At 42.4% G+C, this 21081-nt stretch overlaps 1 protein-coding gene across 1 annotated transcript in view; it reads left to right on the plus strand.

Moving 5' to 3' along the window:
• The first annotated feature begins 2701 nt into the window (after nucleotides 1–2701).
• The window catches only part of LOC139376171 (arf-GAP with GTPase, ANK repeat and PH domain-containing protein 3-like), a 222046-nt gene continuing 203666 nt past the window's right edge, over nucleotides 2702–21081 (plus strand). The window contains exon 1 of the mRNA XM_071118439.1: nucleotides 2702–3487. Within this exon, the coding sequence (XP_070974540.1) occupies nucleotides 3118–3487 (370 nt within the window). The 5' untranslated portion in view covers nucleotides 2702–3117. The remainder of the gene's footprint in view (nucleotides 3488–21081) is intronic.

Consider the following 21081-nt stretch of genomic DNA (forward strand, 5'->3'; position numbering starts at 1 on the left):
TAGTATGATATAGTATGTTACGTTAGCAACTTTCCTACTACTTTTTTTTAGCTACTTTGCAACTACTTAGCATGTTAGCTAAACCTTCCCCTAACCCTGACCTTAATCCTTTAACCTAACTCCTAACTTTAATCCTAACCTTAACTCTTTTAGCAAACCCTTAAATTAATCCTAACCTTATTCCTTTTAGCTAACCCTTCAATGAACCCTAACCTTAACCCTTTTAGCTAACCCTTCCCCTAAACCTAAACCTAACCTTAACCCTTTAACCAAACTCCTAATTTTAACCCTAACCTTAACCCCTAACCCCTAGAGCTAGCTAGCATTAGCCACCTAGCCACATAGCTAACATATCATACGTTTAGCAAATTCGTAAAATATTTTAAGTTTTGCAAATTCGTAACATATTGTCCGAATTGCAACTCGTAGCATATCATATGAAATGGATGATGGACATCCAGAAATGAATACATACCATACAAAATGTAAAATATCATACATGCTAAATGGATATCTCGGAGTTACGTACAGAATAATGTGAAATGCTCTATTGTATTATTCAGTAATAGATCTAGATGAGGTTTAGGGTTGAGTGGTGAGTGATTTGTCCACAAAAATTATTATTTTAGTGTTTGAGATATTTAACACCAGCCTATTGCTAGCTACCAATTCTAAAACTGACTGGAGCTCTATGTTAAGGGTGTCAGTTATTTATTTTACTATCGTAGCTGACATGTATAAGGTTGAGTCGTCAGCGTACATAGACACACAGGCTTTATTCAGGGTCAGGGGAAGGTCATTATAAAAATGTAAAACAATAATGACCCAAGCTGGCTGCCCTGCAGTACACCACATTTAAAAGTGTGATTGGTCGGCTGTTTGAACCATTAATGGGGGCTATTCTTGGACAGCGTTATGACCTTTGCCTCCCTCCAGGCCTGAAGGCACACAGCGTCTTCTAGGCTTAAATTGAAGATGTGGCAAACAGGAGTCGCAATGTATTCCACTACAAAGACATTTACCATCCACATTGTTGGTACCAGGTGGCTTGTCCTTATTTAAAGATAGAAAGAAAAAAATCCCCGCTTCCACACCAACTTTGCGGAACTCAAAGCTACAGTGCTTATCTTTCATTATTTGGTCCGTTATGTATGAATACGAAGGCTCAGCTTTTGTTGTTTGCTAATCTTGTCAACAAAAAAAGTATTAAAGTGGTTTGCAATATCAAAGGGTTTCGTTACTAACAAGCCATATTTTTTTGCCTAGAATTTCATTTAAAGTACTTCAGAGCTTTTTACTATCGTTCTTTATATAATTTATCTTTATTCCATGGTATACTTTCTAATTATTTTTGTTAAGTTTAGTGACGTGATATCTCAGTTTACTGTATGTTTGCCAATCTGCTGTGTTGTCAGACTTATTTGCTATTCCCTTTGCCTCATCCCTCTCAGCCATACAGTTTTTCAATTCATCATCTATCCATGGGGATTTTTCAGCTATAGCAGTCAGTTTCTTGATTTATTATCATGTATTCTTTCTCCAGACTCTCACACCACCACACAACACAACACAACACTGCAGAATGGGTGTTTTACAGACAGACCAGTAGATTTCTCTTTCTCTTCCCTTGGAGTGAATTCTAACTAAGGATACCCAACGTCTCATAGGCCTATACCATTGTTCTGGCTGAAATATATTGATTGATAAATAGATGACATTTTTCAACTGTTTGAGAAATCATTTGATTGAAGCATCATTTCTCATGTGATGTACTACTCCAGTTGTTGTAGCCTATACAGTATGTGAAGCCAATGTGTTTTTTTTTAAACATTTTATTTTACTTTTATTTAACCTTTTATTTAGCCAATGTGGGTTGGGAGTATCCAATTGTATGTGTTTTATTTATTGTAATGGAATATCTCTCTGTAAAGCTGGTTAGTGTGTTTTGCTCGACATATCTATAAATATTCGGAGATCAGCCATGTTGCATTTCAGAAGGCTCCTTTTCAACTTAATTTGCTGAAGAGTGATCTGTATGTTTTTTTTAAACTTTAACACTGCTCACATAATTTCCTTAGAGAATCATGATTAGTTTTGTCCTTTCAGGGATAAGCATTAGAGGAAGGGACCCTCCTCAGAGAATAGTCTGAACTCAATATATGAAAGCAGAAATTGTCTAAATGTCACATTTGGTTGTATGTTATATAGGTCAAAATAGTGTTGATTGTTTGGTACGTCTGACAAGATTTCCCTTATAGTATTGTGTCAAATTAAAGGATGAAAAATGTGGAAGACACAGAGATGATAACAACATTGTTTTTTTAGGTAAACTATAAGAGCGGTGACACCAGAACAACTGGCAGCCGAGTGCATAATGTGTGTGTGTGTGGCCTATTGCGGAGGTGGTGCAAGGGAATATAGAAATATAGTATCCTACATAAAATGTATTAGAGTCATTTTTTCCCCCTTATCATCCCAATGATTTGGTTGCGTAACTGTCAGGTAGGCTAGGTTATAAAAAATTATGAGCACGTTGCTTTATTCTTCCTCCACATAAGCATCCAATCAAAGAACATCCTCCCCCATCTCAAGTAGACTACAATTACGTGATGGGTGACGTTACAAAATGCGGAGGAGGGCGCTGGGCAGGGACCACTTGGACCAAAGAGGACTCGACGTGATTTAATTTCAACGCAGAAACAACGGATTCAGTAGGCAGTGGACCCGGGCGTCTTGCCGAAGCCAAGCCCATTGTCTGCTTTTGACAGAGCAGCCAAGGAAAACCGTTCGATTAAATCACTAAAAGGGAGCGGATAGCCACGAAAAGGAGTATCTAGTGGTAGGCAGGCATTGCGGTTTGTGTTTTACAGAAAAGGGCAGGACACGGCCAAAGCGCTTAGTACATAGCTTATAACGGAAAATGAACCACGTCAAGTTTTAATAATATGAGTAAGAACCGCGTTGTGTTGCAATTGGCGACCAATTGATGCGTCTGTGCCGTCTCGTTTTCAGACCACTAGTTCCCGCGGACTCCTTTTGATCACATCATTTTGAAATTGTTACGTCGGGTCTATTCATTTATTTTCCTATTCTCAAGAGTTACTTGTTCAAACCAAGATGAATTTCCAATCGGGGTCGGTGTCCGGTATCTCGCAGCAGTCCCAACCGGCCATGTCCACCCCAGGCACGGTCCCAGCGCCCGTTCCGGTACCAGTGCCCCAGTCCATCCCGTCCCAGTTCGGATCAGGATCATCCGGAGGCTCAGGGCAGGGTCAGTTCGGTTCGGGAACAGTATCGGGCCAGGCTTCCCAGGCCGGCCAACAAGGCAACCAGCAGTTTGTTTTGTCCAACTCGGCAGCCATCCGGGCTGAGATCCATCGGTTCGAATCGGTCCACCCGAACATTTACTCAATCTACGACCTGATCGAACGCATTGATGACCTGGCCCTCCAGAACCAGATCCGAGAACATGTGATCTCTATTGAAGGTGAGCAGCAGGGGAAGCATATATTGTCACAAGTACTCGCAGTCACCCCTAGTATTGTCGGTCATCTCCATGATGGGCAATAGCAACATTGTCGCCATGGAGGTAGCCTACAACTCTTTGTTTGGTGACAACAGTCTCACGTTCTGATACAGGCAGATGCATTATTATATCTGGATTTGATATGCCTGTTGTTCTCTTGTCATTAGTGGTGAATATAAAAATGTTGCTCCTGAACCAGAACAGTGTTGAACCACCATTTCCTTTGCATTTATTATGCCTTAGTTGTGACATATAGTAGGCCGACACAGAGACATAGATGTCACAATTGACACAATAACAAGTCACCAAACAACACTTACAGAATGAAAATAACCGCAGAAAACGTATATGCGTGGATACTTGCTGTACATTGAAATCTGAGTTCAATAGCCTACAGATTTGCGTAGTGACTCCTCACTGCCAGCAGCACACACTAATTCTCAAACACACAGTAAGGGCACCTATTTCTATGCATGCCACTCAAACCATTATACTCCACATCCCCTGTGATATAGGGGTTTTGATTCAGTCCAACACTATAAACTGTGCTGAGACTTAAAGAGATATAGGGATTATGACAACTCGCGTACACAAAGATCTAATGCACGTTTCCACCACCACCTCTATCCATTTTTCCTAGTCTCAATTGGCTTAAATCTTAATTTGGATTTAGAAACTAATTTGCACACTCGTGTTTAAGTATTTAAGATAAAGAGCTGGTCTTAGTGGCGGCGAAGGCTTATGCTAACAACATGTTTACCAACGTATTTTGTTTCTTGCATAGGAGACTGAAAAAGTAGCCACAGAGTTCAAATCAGAGAGACTGGTTGTTTGTGTGTGGTAATAGTACCTGTAACATGACATAAGTCAAGGGTCAAAGTCATTGTAAAAAAAAGAGGAAGTGAACAAACCTATGATTCGGACCAGGCCCAAATCCCTGACACTCTGAGGATGAACAGGCGGCATTATATAGGCTGGCATGCGGGACACCTGATGAGACTACAGTATCAGTCAAAAGTTTGGACACACCTACTCATTCCAGGGTTTGTTTTTCTTTATTTTTACTATTTTCTACATTGTATAATAGTAGTGAAGACATGAAATAAAGAAAACTATGAAATAACACGTATGGAATCATGTAGTATCCAGAAATGTTAAACAAATCCAAATATATTTTAAATTCTTCAAAGTAGACACCCTTTGCCTTGATGACAGCTTTGCACACTCTTGGCATTCTCTCAACCAGCTTCACCTAGAATGCTTTTCCACATATGCTGAGCACTTGTTGGCTGCTTTTCCTTCACTCTGCAGTCCAACTCATTCCAAACCATCTCAATTGGGTTGAGGTCAGGTGATTGTGGAAGCCAGGTCATCTGATGCAGTACTCCATCACTCTCCTTGGTGAAATAGCCCTAACACAGCCTGGAGGTGTGTAGGGTCATTGTCCTATTGAAAAACAAATGATAGTCCCACTAAGCGCAAACCAGATGGGATGGCATATTGCTGCAGAATGCTGTGGTAGCAATGCTGGTTAAATGTGCCTTGAATTCTTAATAAATCACAGGCAGTGTCACCAGCAAATCAGCCCCACACACCTCCTCCAAGCTTCACGGTGGGAACCACACATGCGGCGATCATCCGTTCACCTACTCTGTGTCTCATAGAGACATGGTGGTTGGAACCAAAAATCTCACATTTGGACACATCAGACCAAATGACAGATTTCCACCAGTCTAATGTCCATTGCTCATGTTTCTCTGCCCAAGCAAGTCTCTTCTTATTATTGGTGTCCTTTAGTAGTGGTTTCTTTGCAGAAATTCGACCATGAATGTCTGATTCACGCAGTCTCCTTTGAACAGTTGATGTGTCCGTTCATTGAATTTTGTGAAGCTCTAATGAACTTATTCTCTGCAGCAGAGGTAACTCTGTGTCTTCCTTTCCTGTGGCGGTCCTCATGAGAGCTAGTTTCACCATATTTCTTGATGGTTTTTGCGACTGCTCTTGAATAATCTTTGACTGACCTTCATGTCTTAAAGTAATGATGTACTGTTGTTTCTCTTTTCTTATTTGAGCTGTTCTTTCCATAATATGGCACTTGGTATTTTATCAAATAGAGCTATCTTCTGTATGACACCCCTACTGTACCTTGTCACAACACAACTGATTGGCTCAAACGCATTAAGAAAGAAATAAATTCCACACATTAACTTTTAACAAGGCACACCTGTTAATTGAAATGCATTCCAGGTGACTGCCTCATGAAGCTGGCTGAGAGAATGTCAAGAGTGTGCAAAGCTGTCATCAAGGTAAAGGGTGGCTACTTTGATGAATCTCAAATCTCAAATATATTTTGATTTGTTTAACACCTTTTTGGTTACTACATGATTCCATATGTGCTATTTTATAGTTTTGATGTCTTCACTATTATTCTGCAATGTAAAAAATTAAGAAAAACCCTTGAATGAGTAGTTGTATCAACATTTTACTGGTACTGTACATATTCCAACTAGAAGCCATGGATTACAGTCAACATGCTCACTGAGCTAAAGGCTCGAGCTGCCGCTGTCAAGGAGTGGGACACTAATCCGGACACTTATAAGAAATCCCGCTAAACTCTCTGAACCATCAAATAGGCAAAGCGTCAATACAGGACCAAGATGAAATCCTACTGCACTGGCTCTGACGCTCGTCGGATGTTGCAGGGATTGCAAACTATCACAGATTACAAAGTGAAACCCAGCTGAGAGCCTACCAGATGAGCTAAATTACTTCTATGCTAAATTCAAGGCAAGCATCACTGAACCATGTATGAGAGCACCAGCTGTTCCGGATGACTGTGTCATCACACTTTCTATGTAAGTAAGACCTGTAAACAGGTTGACATTCACAAGGTCGCAGGGCCAGATGGATTACCATGACATGTACTCTGAGCATTTGCTGACAGCTGGCAAGTGTCTTCACTGACATTTTCAACCTCTCCCAGACCGCCTAAAATACCTACATGTTTCAAGCAGACAACCACAGTCCCTGTGCCCAAGAATGCCAAGGTAACCTGTTAAATGACTATTGCCCTGTAGCACTCACATTTGTAGCCATGAAATCTTTTGAAAGACTGGTCATTGCTCACCTCAACACGGTCATCCCAGACATCCTGGACCCACTCCAATTCACATACCGCACCAACAGATCCACAGATGACGCAATCTCTATTGCTCTCCACATTGCCCTTTACCACCTGGATAAAATGAACACCTACGTGAGAATGTTGTTCATTGACTGCAGCTCAGAGTTCAACACCAGTGCCCTCCAATATCTTCACTAAATTAACAACCCTGGGATTAAACACCCACCTCTGTAACTGGATTCTGAACTTCCTGACAGGCCGCCCCCAGGTGGTGAGGGTAGGCAACAACACATTCGCCATGCTGACCTTCAACACGAGGGCCTCTCAGGGGAGTGTGCTTAGTCCCCTCCTGTACTCTCTGTTCATCACGACTGCGTGACTGCAGACGACTCCAGCACCATCATTTAAGTTTGCTGACGACACAATGTTGGTAGGCCTGATCACCGATGACGATGAGACGCCCTACAGGGAGGAGGTCAGAGACCTGGCAGTGTGGTGCCAGTACAACAACCTCTGCCTCAACGTCAGCAAGACAAAGGAGCTAATCATGGACTACAGGAAACTAACTGCCGAGCACGCCCCCATTCACGTCGACGGGGCTGTAGTGGAGTGGGCCGAGAGCTTCAAGTTCCTCGCTAAGGACCTCTCATGGTCCAAATACCCCAACATAGTCGTGAAGAGGGCACGACAACCCCTCTGTCCCCTCAGGAAGCTGAAAAGATTTGGCATTGGCCCTCAGATCCTCAAGTTCTACAGCTGCACCATTGAGAGCATCTTGACTGGCTGCATCACCCCTTGGTATGGCAACAGCTTGGCATCCGGCCGCAATACGCTATAGAGAGTAGTCTGTACATCACTGGGGCAAAGCTCCCTGCCGTCCAAGACCTCTATACTAGGCAGTGTCAGAAGGCCCTAAAAATTGTCAGACTCCACACGCCCAAGTCATAGACTGTTCTATCGTATGGCAAGCGCTAAGGCTCCTGAACAGCTTCTACCATCAAGCCATAAGACTGCTGAACAGTTAAATGGCTATCCAAACTATTTGCACTGACTCCCTTTTTTTGCACTGACTCTCTTGCACTGGCTCTATGCACACTCAGTAGTCTCTACTGACACATACTACACTGACACTTCAACGAGCGCACACACACACACACACACACACACACACACACTACAAACGCTCACACATGCATATTTACACCACACAGACACTCTTTCACACACGCTGCTGCTACTATTTTTATCTATCCTGATTGGCTAGTCACTTTCACCCCTAACTACATCAAATCAATTTTATTCGTCACATGCGCCAAATACAACAGATAAAATCAAAGTTTATTTGTCACGTGTGCCGACTACAACAGGTGTAGTAGACCTTACAGTGAAATGCTTACTTACAGGATCTAACCAATAGTGCAAAAAAGGTATAGGTAAGTAAAGAAATAAAACAACAGTAAAAGACTATACAAGTAGCGAGGCTATAAAAGTAGAGGATACATACAGTCAACGGTTAGTCAGGCTGATTGAGGTAGTATGTACATGTAGATATGGTTAAAGTGACTATGCATATATGATGAACAGAGAGTAGCAGCAGCGTAAAAAAAAAGGTTGTTGGGGGGGAACACAATGCAAATAGTCCGGGTAGCCATTTGATTACCTGTTCAGGAGTCTTATGGCTTGGGGATAAAAACTGTTGAGAAGCCTTTTTGTCCTAGACTTGGCACTCCAGAACCGCTTGCCATGCGGTAGTAGAGAGAACAGTCTATGACTGGGGTGGCTGGGGTCTTTGACACTGCCTGGTGTAGAGGTCCTGGATGGCAGGCAGCTTAGCCCAAGTGATGTACTGGGCCGTACGCACTGCCCTCTGTAGTGCCTTGCAGACAGAGGCCAAGCAATTGCCGTACCAGGCAGTGATGCAACCAGTCAGGATGCTCTCGATGTTGCAGCTGTAGAACCTTTTGAGGATCTCAGGACCCATGCCAAATCTTTTTAGTTTTTTTGAGGGGGAATAGGCTTTGTTCTGCTCTCTTCACGACTGTCTTGGTGTGTTTGGACCATTTAGTTTGTTGATGTGAACACCAATGAACTTGAAGCTCTCAACCTGCTCCACTATAGCCCCGTCGATGAGAATGGGGGCGTGCTCGGTCCTCCTTTTCCTGTAGTCCACAATCATCTCCTTAGTCTTGGTTACGTTGAGGGATAGGTTGTTATTCTGGCACCACCCGGTCAGGTCTTTGACCTCCTCCCTATAGGCTGTCTCACCGTTGTCGGTGATCAGGCCTACTACTGTTGTGTAGTCTGCAAACTTCATGATGGTGTTGGAGTCGTGCCTGGCCATGCAGTCGTGGGTGAACAGGGAGTGCAGGAGAGGACTGAGCACGCACCCCTGTGGAGCTCCAGTGTTGAGGATCGGTGTGGCAGATGTGTTGCTACCTACCCTCAGCACCTGGGGGCGGCCCGTCAGGAAGTCCAGGGTCCAGTTGCAGAGGGAGGTGTTTAGTCCCAGGATCCTTAGTTTACCATGAGAAACCCACAGGTTCAATTTCACAGAGAAATAATTTTCCCATGTCTCAGACAGTGCAGCATATCAATACATTGGAGCAATGCTATTATTCACAGGTATAAACTTCTCAACAAAGCAGTAAGAGAACAGGTAGAATCAATTGGGTTGTTTGACAGAAATTATCTGTACCATTATGCTAGACTTGCTAGAGTGACACTTACTGTTGTATGGTTTTGATTACTATTGAGTAGAGCTGCAGTTATATTAGATTTGATCTTTGGATTAGACTGGGTACGCTGTGTATTGTCACTAACCATAACCTTGTTTCCATCGGCTTCAACCTCCAAGTTACATGGACAAACACTTCTTTTTTTCCCTATTTAAATGTCAATTACCTAATTTTTCTTGAGAAACTGAGATACTGCTTCACAGTGTCGGTTCAGTAGCAACTGTACTCAGGCGTGAGCCACTAGTGTATGAGACGTGTTCCCTTGGCGTGGGTGTAACCGGTGTGAAATGGCAAGCTAGTTAGCAGTGCGTGCTAGTAGCATTTCAATCGGTGACGTCACTCGCTCAGACCTGGAAGTAGTTGTTTCCCTTGCTCTGCAAGGGCCACGGCTTTTGTGGAGCGATGGGTAACGATGCTTCATGACTGACTGACTTATCGACGTGTTCAGAAGGCCCCTAGTTTAAGGGCCAAGGAGAAGGATGGAAATAACACTGTTACATTGATGCTGTTGACCCAGATTGGTAAAGTTTTGCCTGCCCAGCTGCTGGGGTTGCTGTGAAGGTCAAAGGGGGGTGAGTGTAACCAATGTGAAATGGCTAGCTAGTTAGCGGTGCGCGCTAGTAGCGTTTCAATCGGTGATGTCACTCGCTCTTAGACCTTGAAGTAGTTGTTTCCCTTACTTTGTGGGAGGCAGTTGTTGATGTTTTTAGAGGGTCCCTGGTTCGAGCCCAGGTTGGGGCAAGGAGAGGGACCGATGCAACACTGTTACACTGGTATATGATGAGATATAACGACCGGTGCCACGTACCATCATAACATTCACCTTGGTTGACACAGCAGTGTTGTTTCAGTGAATGGGGTTGGTCCTCTAGTACTTGTCATGGATGTGGCAAGATAAAACCTGTGACTTGTGAAGTCACAGCTTGGGTAGCGCCTCCTTTTAGGCTTTGAGGAGTAGCACCGACTTGGTTTGATACAAATGGTGACAATTTTCTCCATGAAGGCAAGGCTTTATGCAATGGCTTGATAGGGTAACACTAGATCCTTTTTTTTATCCTTTTATGCCTTTTATTCCTTTTACTTTTATCCTTTTATCCTTTTATGTCTCTTACAAAATGCAGCGCATTTGCTTTAATGAGATTTGAGCCGTTTTCTGGTTCACTGCCTAGTCGTAGTGTGTGACACGAATTAGTATCTATTATTTTCCTTGTAAAAACTGGATAGTTTTGAGCATCTTCAATTATACAATTTTTTTAATTTGTTTTGAGCTGAGAGCCAGTTAATAGTGTGGTTGTGTACCTTTTATGACAACGTTGAGTGCCCCAAGAACAATGCGTGTCTATGACTACTTTTTGTCAGCAAGCTCCCCATTTTAAGATGCATTCGTCTTGGACATACCATGTGTTTTAGCATTCTAATGTACCCGGCAGTGCTGTAATGTCCCCGTTTGCAGAAAGCTTTAACAGGAGAAATTAGTGTAGTTGACAGAATTCACCTGTACGGTAGAACTGCACATTCCCCTTCAATCTTGCATCATTGCTGAGTCTCTGTTGCTAAGAAACCACTGGCTCTCATGCCTTCATTTGAAAGTGCTAGAGAGAATAAAAATTCTACCACCCTCAGAAAAAAGGCAGCCTCCTTTTTAACATATCTTCTTTGTGAATTGAGGTTTTCACCTAGTGGAAAACACCCTTTAAAAAAAAGAATTATTGGAGACCGATCGTACGGATTAGTAAAAGTACTAGGTGATTGTTTCTCTTGTCACCACTCCCTTTGCAGTAGTGGTTGATATTCCATGCACTAGTTGGTCTCAGTGAGCACATTTACTGCAATCACAAGAACCGAGACAAAGGTGCAGCAGGAGATCGCGTTGGCTTTTTTTTGCGATCAAAGTTTTATTGGTTTAGCAAATACAGCACAACCAAGGCTTTTCACCATCATACAAACAACGTAGTGCACAAAGCAAGGTTTTAAATGACCCTTAGCTAATATGAGCGTTTAATCTGGTTTGTTTGCAGATCAGTCCGATATTACAGACTAGCCATTAGTGCAAAATGTTCTGCTACCGAGGAAGATGATAAGCTATGAATGTGCGTTTTTTTGGAGAAGCGCGTAATGCATGTATAGAAAGAAGCGTGTTAAGGGGAAGAACACAATGTGCGTTCCACTAGAAGCCTCTGTCAAAGATTCCATAGATTTTTAGGTGGAACACTTAACATTACCCTCTCCAACCTGCTCCAACCTCCAACCTGTGTGTGTGTGTCTGTCTTTCAGAGGGGTTAGGATCAAAGCAGGAGATGAATTTGGGTCAGTTTGTGATTGTCATGCATAATGACCGCTATGACCAATGGCTCATTGTCCCTGGCTTAATACAGAAGGACCAGAGCGATAATCATGTGCAGTCGACTGTTACCCAAATCTAAAAAGAAGCTGAATCTGATCAGTCGGTCATTAAAATATCCTCTGTTTGACTTCTGGGCCTTGTTTCTTATCCAATTAGAAGAAGAGATGACTTATTCATTGTTTTAATGTATCTTTAATGAACTGATTGTTATGCGTACTATGCTAATATACAGCTGATAATCATCAGGCAAGAGATGATATTACATCCCCTCTGTATAATTGATTTGTTTTAAAAGAGAGGGGGACACCGACCAGAGTTAAGACTTTCACCTCAGGTGTGAATGAGATTTTTCTAGGTCAAAGGCTGGGAAGAGAGGCTTGTTATTTTTGAAACTGTAGTATCGTTCACACCTCGTAACCTCAATGGAATTACCGGTAGTCAGGATTCTAATCAGGGTATGCTTGCTTTAGAAAGGAAAAAGCACTTTTGTGTTAGCTGTGAAAAGTGTGAAACTAACATCCAGATCGTTGAGATACAGAAGCAGCTCCTCACAGATTGTTATCTCTAATGTGATTTCAGTGTTTATTTTTAGACAGTCATTCCAATGAGGGCCGGGGTAGTGTTCCATTAATAAGACTGCTTGCCTTGGGAATATTGCTAGTTTCTTTTGTTTCCCCGGTTTCATTTGGTGACGGCTGTTCTAATTGCGACCCTCATTTGTGTTTCATCTTACCTTCTACATTCATACTAAACTGGAAAGTTCTCTTGAGGTTGCCCTGCTTTCTTATAGTAAAGAATCTCAGGTTTTCAATTGTCTTGTATTTGAGGTATATCCAACAATGATGTTGTAGTCGACAGTTGTAGAGTAAAAACCAAACAACCATGAAACAGCAGTTTTTTACAATAGCATATAGTGCATTCGGAAAGTATTCAGACCCCTTGACTTTTTCCTCATTTTGTTAGGTTACAGCCTTATTCTAAAATATTCTACATACAATACCCCATAATGACAAAGCGAAAACAAGTTTAGACATTTTTGCGAATGTATAAAAAATGTAAAACAGAAATACCTTATTTACACATGTATTCAGACTCTTCGATATGAGACTCGAAGTTGAGCTCAGGTGCATCGTTTCCATTGATCATCCTTGAGATGTTTCTACAACTTAATTGCAGTCCACCTGTGGCAAATTCAATTGATTGGACATGATTTGGAAAGCCACACACCGGTCTATATAAGGTCCAGCCATGAGGTCAAAGTAAATGTCCATAGAGCTTTGAGACAGGATTGTGTCGAGGCACAGATCTGGGGAAGGGTACAAAAACGTTTCTGTAGCATTGAAGGTCCCCAAGAACACAGTGGTCTCCATCATTCTTAAATGGAAGAAGTTTGGAACCACCAAGACTCCTCCTAGAGCTGGCCGTCTGGCCAAACTGAGCAATCGGGGGAGAAGGGCATTGGTCAGGGAGGTGACCAAGAACCTGATGGTCACTCTGACAGAGGTCCAGAGTTCGTCTGTGGAGATGGGAGAAACTTCCAGAAGAACAATTACCTCTGCAGCACTTCACCAATCAGGACTTTATGGTAGAGTGGCCATAAAGTCCTCAGTAAAAGACACTTGACCGTCCACTTGGAGTTTGCCAAAAGGCACCTAAAGACTCTCAGACCATGAGAAACAAGATTCTCTGCTCTGATGAAACCAAGAGTGAACTCTTTGGCCTGAGTGCCAAGCGTCACATCTGGAGGAAACCTGGCACCTTCCCTACAGTGAAGCATGGTGTTGGGAACATCATGCTGTGGGGATGATTTTCCGGTACAGGGACTCGGAGACTAGTCAGGATGGAGGGAAAGAAGAATGGAACAAAGTAGAGAACCTTGATGAAAACCTGCTCCAGAGCGCTCAGGACCTCCGACTGGGGCGAAGGTTCACCTTCCAACAGGACAACAACCCTAAGCACACAACCAAGACAACACAGGAGTGGCTTCGGGACTAGTCTCTGAATGTCCTTGAGTTGCCCAGTGAGAGCCCAGACACAAACCCGATCGAACATCTCTGGAGAGACCTGAAGATAGCTGTGCAGCGACGCTCCCCATCCAACCTGACAGAGTTTGAGAGGATCTGCAGAGAAGAATGGGAGAAACTCCCCAAATACAAGTCATTGTGTGGTATTGTGTGTAGATTGATGGATCCTCAATCTACGCAATCCATTTTAGAATAAGGCTGTAATGTAATAAAATGTGGGAAAAGTGAAGGGGCCTGAATACTTTCTGAATGCACTGTATGTTCATTGTTCTTTTACTATTCATGAACCTTAATTTGTGTTTGTAACTGGCATTGGCTCTAAGAGAATCATCCACACACTAACCCTGGCATCCAATGTTAAAGAAAGGGCAAGTGGCCTTACCTCCTGAACCCACAACGGCGCATGTACGGATGCAGAATGGGGATCTCAAGCATGGGCTAACAAGCCTGCACTCACTTCAATTTTGAGTCGAGCACAATGGTACATTGTGCACAGAAATACCAGTAGAGAGGACACAGAGAGATGCAGAGGAGACACACAGAGCGGGAGAGGGAGCGATAGGGAGAAGACACAGGGGAGCCCAGCCTGCTGCCAGAGTGTGGCACATGACATAAGTTGTCCTCTGGCACAAGCAGCCTGCCCATACACTATGCATCTCTCCAAGTCAATTACCAGACTGAACGTAGCGCCTCTACAGGCCCGCAAGAACCTAGTGACAACATTGCGTCTCTCCCTCTTTTTGCAATGGAAAAAAGTCATTGATTTCTCCTCATAGCCATTATGTTGAAATGAGACTGAAATGACTGTAATTGCAGTCCTGCTCAGTGATGTCGATCATTTTAAGTGGCGTTATGGCAATTACTGTTTGCATTGTCAATGCTCTCAGGGTGATGCTGACACCGCCTATCAGGCTGATAGTTAAAACGAACATTAAAGGCGGTAAGGCCTACTCCTCTAGATTTATTTTCTCCTGGGGTAGTATGGACAAAGTGGTTTGTGTATGCCAACCAAGGCACCTGTTTCTCTTCTTAACTTATTTTGTACATGCAATTAACCTTCAGTCACCCCCCCCCCCCCACACACATCCACAGGTATCGATCACTATAGAGCGTCCTTGTCAAAGACAAGGAACTGCTGCTACTATAGTTTATAAAGCCCAATATATTTCAGTTTTTCATCACAGAACCAGTCATTTACTAGAGAGCAGAGTGAAAGTCAGTCAACCCCACCACCTGCATCTCTTATGAAGTGTTTTAATGTGGAATGTTGTGTTTATGGGGAAGCTGGGAGACTGTTTACTGGCTGTAGATCTGTACCTAAGTAAAGCCGGGTGTATAAACACATGTGCCTGAGACGCTAGTACGCCCTGGAATGAACCCGCAGCTTGTTGGATTTCTCATGTATTCAACCACTGAGAGAAGCATAAACTGTAACAAATTTACAACGGTCACTTTTTTAGTCTGTACTTCAAGCAATGTGTCTGACTGACAATCTTCACTTTTGTTTCTCTGACAGTTTCAACGATTTATCTTGACACCTACGGTTTTGAATTTCAAATGTGTTGTCATTGGGCAAATTGTGTCTCATTTTAAGGAAGAAAGGAAAAAAATGCACATTGTACCTCGGAAGTTACTATAGCAGGGTTTCCCAAACTCCCAAACGCAGGGTTGCAGGTTTAGATTTTTGCCCTAGCACTACACAGCTGATTTCAAATAATCAACTCATCATCTAGCGTTCATAGTCTGAATCAGCTGTGTAGTGTTGGGACTTGGGGTCCTGAGGACTGAGTTTGGGAAACGCTGTAAGCTGGTAGGTTTATGCTCTATATCGGGGGTATTCAACTCTTACCTTACGAGGTCTGGAGCCTACTGGTTTTCTGTTCTACCTGATATATAATTGCACCCACCTGCTGTCCCAGGTCTAAATCAGTCCCTGGTAATAGGGGAACAATGTGGGGGGGGAAAGCAGTGGAACTGGCGTCGAGGTCCAGAGTTGAGTTTGAGGGCTCTAAAGTCTGGCTGCAAAGCTTCCTTTTTCATCAAAGCGATGTGCTGTAGTGCACGATATGCGATTGCAATTTTTCTTCACAAAATATTGAGATTTGACTTGCGATATACAGTAGATCAAAACACTTGGGTGAACTATTGGCGTCATTAACATAGAATGATTTACATGAACCCTTTACACTTGTGTGAGTTGGCCTAATAGGGATACATTGAAATGTTTCTTACAGATAAAATAGGAAAGGCATGGTAGAAATTGAAAGGAACAGTTTGGAGATTATGGGAAACTATTTTTGACAAGTTGAGGGCACATTAGTTCACTCGACACAAGACTGAATCCCAACATGACTTTGTTATGTGCATGTTTTACATTTTCTGTACTTTTCGCTGCATTTGTTGATCGCGAAATCTGAAAATACTCTTTTATACAGTCAGTAACATGATAAGAATATTCCTGGAAGATGTGGGGTAGGTGCAACATAAGACAGAAACATGACATGGGTTTGAGAGGAGAGGACTAACTGGTGTCTCCAAGTGGCCACACACCTCCAAAGTATGCATAGTTCCTAAGTCATTTCAAATCACTTTTCTAACTCAAAAGAGTCTTCAAATATAAGGTGCTATTTTTGAGCTCTCTCAGCTGTGCCGTTGGGGAACTAGAGCAAGCACACTTGTCGTTGTTTTATTTGGAACACGAGCCTGCATCCCCGCCTTCACACAATTACTGTTGTTGTTTACACAATCCAAAAACGGTCCATTTTTATAAATTGCAATCTGGGTCAGGTGGGCATCGTTTGAAAGTCTGTTCTACTGCCAACATAGCAAAGTTATAAAATACGATATTACAGTGTTTGGCTTTCACAATGAAATTCAGGGAAACGGATTATAATTTTGGTGCGTATAGAAAGGAGTGATGTGTGTGTGTGTGTGTGTGTGCAGGAGATCATTTTCTTCACAATAGACAAACAGGCTCATTCTGTTCAGAACAACCCCGGGTATGACGCCATGTCATCTTGTAACTGTACATCAAACGGTGATCATAAACGTTGACAATGTCCATGACATGAGTTTTTGATATGGAAATACCAAGTGCACATTTGGACTCTGTGTTTGGCTTGCTTGTATGACATCAAAGCAGTATTTACTATAATTCTCAATGTCTCATCTTTCAAAATACACAGTCCTCTTCATTTACAGCATTTCCAAACTCAAGACAACAAAACATTTGCTAAAGTTGCCCAATTAGCGGGAGGGATGGAGGCAACTTCTTGTCTCGCGAGGTGCTCAAGTTCAGAACGGCTGTCAGTCAAAGTCCATACAGCTCTGTGAAGTGCAGAACCAGACAAACGGGCTCATTCTGTTCAGAACAACCCAGGGTGTGACGGCATGTCATCTTGTAACTGTACATCAAACATATTCAGGGTATATCTGATTACAACATATCTGATTACAAAATGTTTTAACTGATTAGTTACATTACCAGCTAAGATATTGTAATCAGGTTACAGATATAAAAAAAAATTGCAACAAAAGAGAAGACATGACACCTTTCTGTTTTCTCAATGCCATTCAATTCAGCACTGAAAAAAGGCGCAAGTTTTAAATTTGCTCCACCTGAGCGAGCCTGACCACAAGTAAGATACCACTATGACGCATCAAATGGATCCTTTTTGTCTTGTAATGCCTCCTTAAAGGTAAAAAATAATCAAAAAGTAATTGAAAGTATTCAGATTGTTACTGAGTTTGGGTAATCCAAAAGTTACTAGTTACCTGTCCAAAATTGTAATCAGTAACTGTAACTGATTACATTTAGAAAGTAACCTACTTAACCCTGAACATAGTGATCATAAATGTTGATACTATGACATGAGTTTTATCATATGGAAATGTGAAGTGCACATTTGGACTTGCTTGTATGACGTCAAAGCAGTATTTATTATAATCCTCAACGTTTTATCATTCAAAACACATAGAGAATTTACAGCATTTCCCTCAATCAGACAACCCAAAATGTGAAAAAGTTTACCAATTAGTGGGAGGGATAGGAGCAACTTCAGTTCAGAATGGCTATCAGTCAAAACCCATACGCTGTGAAGTGCACATGCATCCTGTTTGCAATAAGGCACTAAAGTAATACTGCAAAAAAGTTATCAAAGTAATTAACTTTTTGTCCTGAATACAAAGTGTTATGTTTGGGGCAAATCCAACACATCACATTACTGAGTACCGCTCTCCATATTTTCAAGCATAGTGGTGGCTGCGTCTTGTTATGGGTATGCTTGTAATCGTTAATAAGGACTGGGGAGTTTTTCTGGATAAAAAAAACTAAACGTAATGGAGATAAGCACAGGCAAAATCCTAGAGGAAAACCTGGTTCAACCTGCTTTCCACCAGACACTGGGAGATCAATTCACCTTTCAGCAGGACAATAACCTAAAACACAAGGCCAAATCTATACTGGAGTTGCTTACCAAGAAGACAGTGAATGTTCCTGAGTGGCCTAGTTACATGTTTGACTTAAATCTGCTTGAAAATCTATGGCAAGACTTGAAAATGGTTGTCTAGCAATGTTCACCAACCACTTTGACAGAGTTTGAAGAATTTTGAAAATATTAATGGAAAAACATTGTACAGACCAGGTGTGCAAATTTCTTAGACTTATGAAGGCTATGTGCAGTATTTCGCCACAGACTTAACTAGAAAGACTCACATCTGTAATCGCTGCCAAAGGTGACTAAGGGTGTAAATGAGATATTTCTGTATTTCATTTTCAATAAATGTTCTAAAAACCATTGTTTTCACTTTGTCATTTAGGGGGTATTGTGTGTACATGGGTGAGGGGGAAAATCTACATTTCATCCATTTTGAATTTGGGCTGTAACACAGCAAAATGTGGGAAAAGTCAAGGGTTACGATTACTTTCTGAAGGTACTGTAGATCTCTTATGATATAGATATCGCACATGTCAATATTTCAATTTCAATGTGAATTTGATTCATTGTGCAGCCTTAATGTACAGTGTCAAACGTCCCCTTGCTTTCATTGATGTGATGTCAAAAAACATTGGATTGAACTCCTGCAAGGTCCACGAAACCATCATGTCAGTCACCCTTGTGGAGATTGCTCATTGTACGGTGTTCTCTACAGTTACTTTTTACCTTCACTTTAGATAAGAAAGACTGTCAGATCTATACCTGCAACAGAATATCGACCAACCCAGCGGCTCGGTGTTGATTTTCTGGAGGGAAAAATAAGAAAATTAAGTTTCCTTATTCCATGTTGAATCTTGAAGAGAAGTGTCAAAGATCCTCTTAATGTGTTTTTACAGTCAGCCTCCTGTAACATTTAATGATTTTAATCTAGGAGTAGAGAAAGACTTTCCCCTAAGCACTGACAGATGCATGGGTGTCAGTTGACATGGCGCTTGGACACGCCTCGCCCTCAGCCTCAAAAGCCCCTTTGTCCCGTTGTTACTCCATACGATTCCACTCATTCACGGCGTCAAAACGCTCATTACATCCATCCTCATTCAGATGAGTTCCAACATCTGACCTCTGACCTCGACACTCATCAGCGACGTGCCCAACGACAGGCCAATCACGGGGTATGAATGCGTCTGAGGTTGTGGTAGGTCTGCCTGTGTGCAGTATGCAGTGTCTCTATGACGCTATGCCTCCTCCGCAGCAGAATGTTCTCCATTGTTCTGTTGAACAAAGGTTCTCTCTCCCATTGATGGACAGTTTATGTTTTTTTTTCTTTGGTTTCGACTGTGGAGAGTTGGGGTGGGGGGGCGAGGAGGGTGTTTTTTTTTTAAAAAAGGGAAATTGTAATATGATCTACTCTGTCTTTGCCTAATCTCCAGGAAAACTTAACTTAAATCATTTCGTAGTCTGTTTCCATATACTCAATTTCTTTGGGAATGTATGACCACACCAGGAATAGAAGCAGAATGAGTGTGGAGAGAAGCTCAGATGTGGTATTACATTTAAAAGCTAGTTTGATATTTACAATTACTGCTAGTTAGGCATTATGATTAGAAATGTATCTCTGAAAATTTTGTAGAAGTCTTGTCTTTTCGGCACTATCTGTGTGCACCGCATGAACAAATTAGTGTATTGTCACTTGATACCTGTAATTACCTTGTCGCCAATGCTACCTTTTTTTCAAGAGGATGAGGCGGTAGTCAAATGAATTTGTCCTGGTTTCTCAATCTGGCTGTGTTCTATCCATCCAGATCACATCATGGAAGTTCTCTGTCTCTCCTGCCAGATATCGGGGCTGGACCTGCAAGCAGATGGCCACTGACAGGAAGGGAAGAGAAGGGAAGGGGCTTTGGAAAACATTGACTGACACACACACACACACACACATATACACACACACATACACACGGGTCTCTGGAAGAGAAGGGGTTTTGATTTGGAAGGCAGTGACTGATGGGGGGAGGGAGCAACAGATGGAAAGGCGCATATGCCTCCAATTCCCCCAGAGTGCCAGCAGTCCCGTGGTTCACTGTGGGGAGATCCAGGCAGGCTCCGGGCCTGCAGGTTGGGGACGGACGTGTAGCGGAGAGCTGTGATAGGCTGAACCACAGGCACAGGGCTTTACTTTACTCAGCCTCTGAAGAGGGAGGACCTTCACACCGTAACATTTTTTCTCTTTCCCTCAAGGTCCACCATGTTTTCCTCCTTGATTAGAAAATGCTGGATAAGGAAAGCCAAGACGGAAGCAGCATATGCAGGGCCATAATGTAGAGTAGTATCATGACAGCATGGGCTAACCTGGTGCTGGTTATTGAATTGGAGTCAGGAGTCTGTAACTCCCCCTACTTGAAAGCTAATTGGGATTGGGCAGCCTATTTAAGGGTTTCATGCTGTGGAACTTGAAATTAAATCAAATTTCTTAAATAGCAATTATAGCACTAGGCCATGTCACAGTTCTTATGCATCAATCACCTCTCAAGGACATTTGTCGATCGTTTTGAGTGTTGCCATGCTACCAAAAGGGCGACGAATAGCTAGCTGGTGGAGTTGTTTTGATGAGTTGATGTTGAAGGATGGGAATGGATTTCGTTGAAGGGTAATGTTCTTGGAGTGTCTTATTGCTCCCTTCACTGCCAGCATTACTAACACCTCAGTGCAGTTGAGTGTGCCGCACGGATTTCCTGTAAAGGTCTGCTCTCATTTTAAAGTCTCAGTGGAAATTTCAGAGGTCACATTGCCATGAAATGATGAATCTGTTTTCCACCAGAAAGTACAGAGACAAGAAGACGCCCACTTTCCCTAACACTATACGGGCAAAATCACTTGGGATATTTGGTCTTT

The sequence above is a fragment of the Oncorhynchus clarkii genome, chromosome 20, assembly GCF_045791955.1.
Source record: "Oncorhynchus clarkii lewisi isolate Uvic-CL-2024 chromosome 20, UVic_Ocla_1.0, whole genome shotgun sequence".
NCBI lineage: Eukaryota > Metazoa > Chordata > Actinopteri > Salmoniformes > Salmonidae > Oncorhynchus > Oncorhynchus clarkii.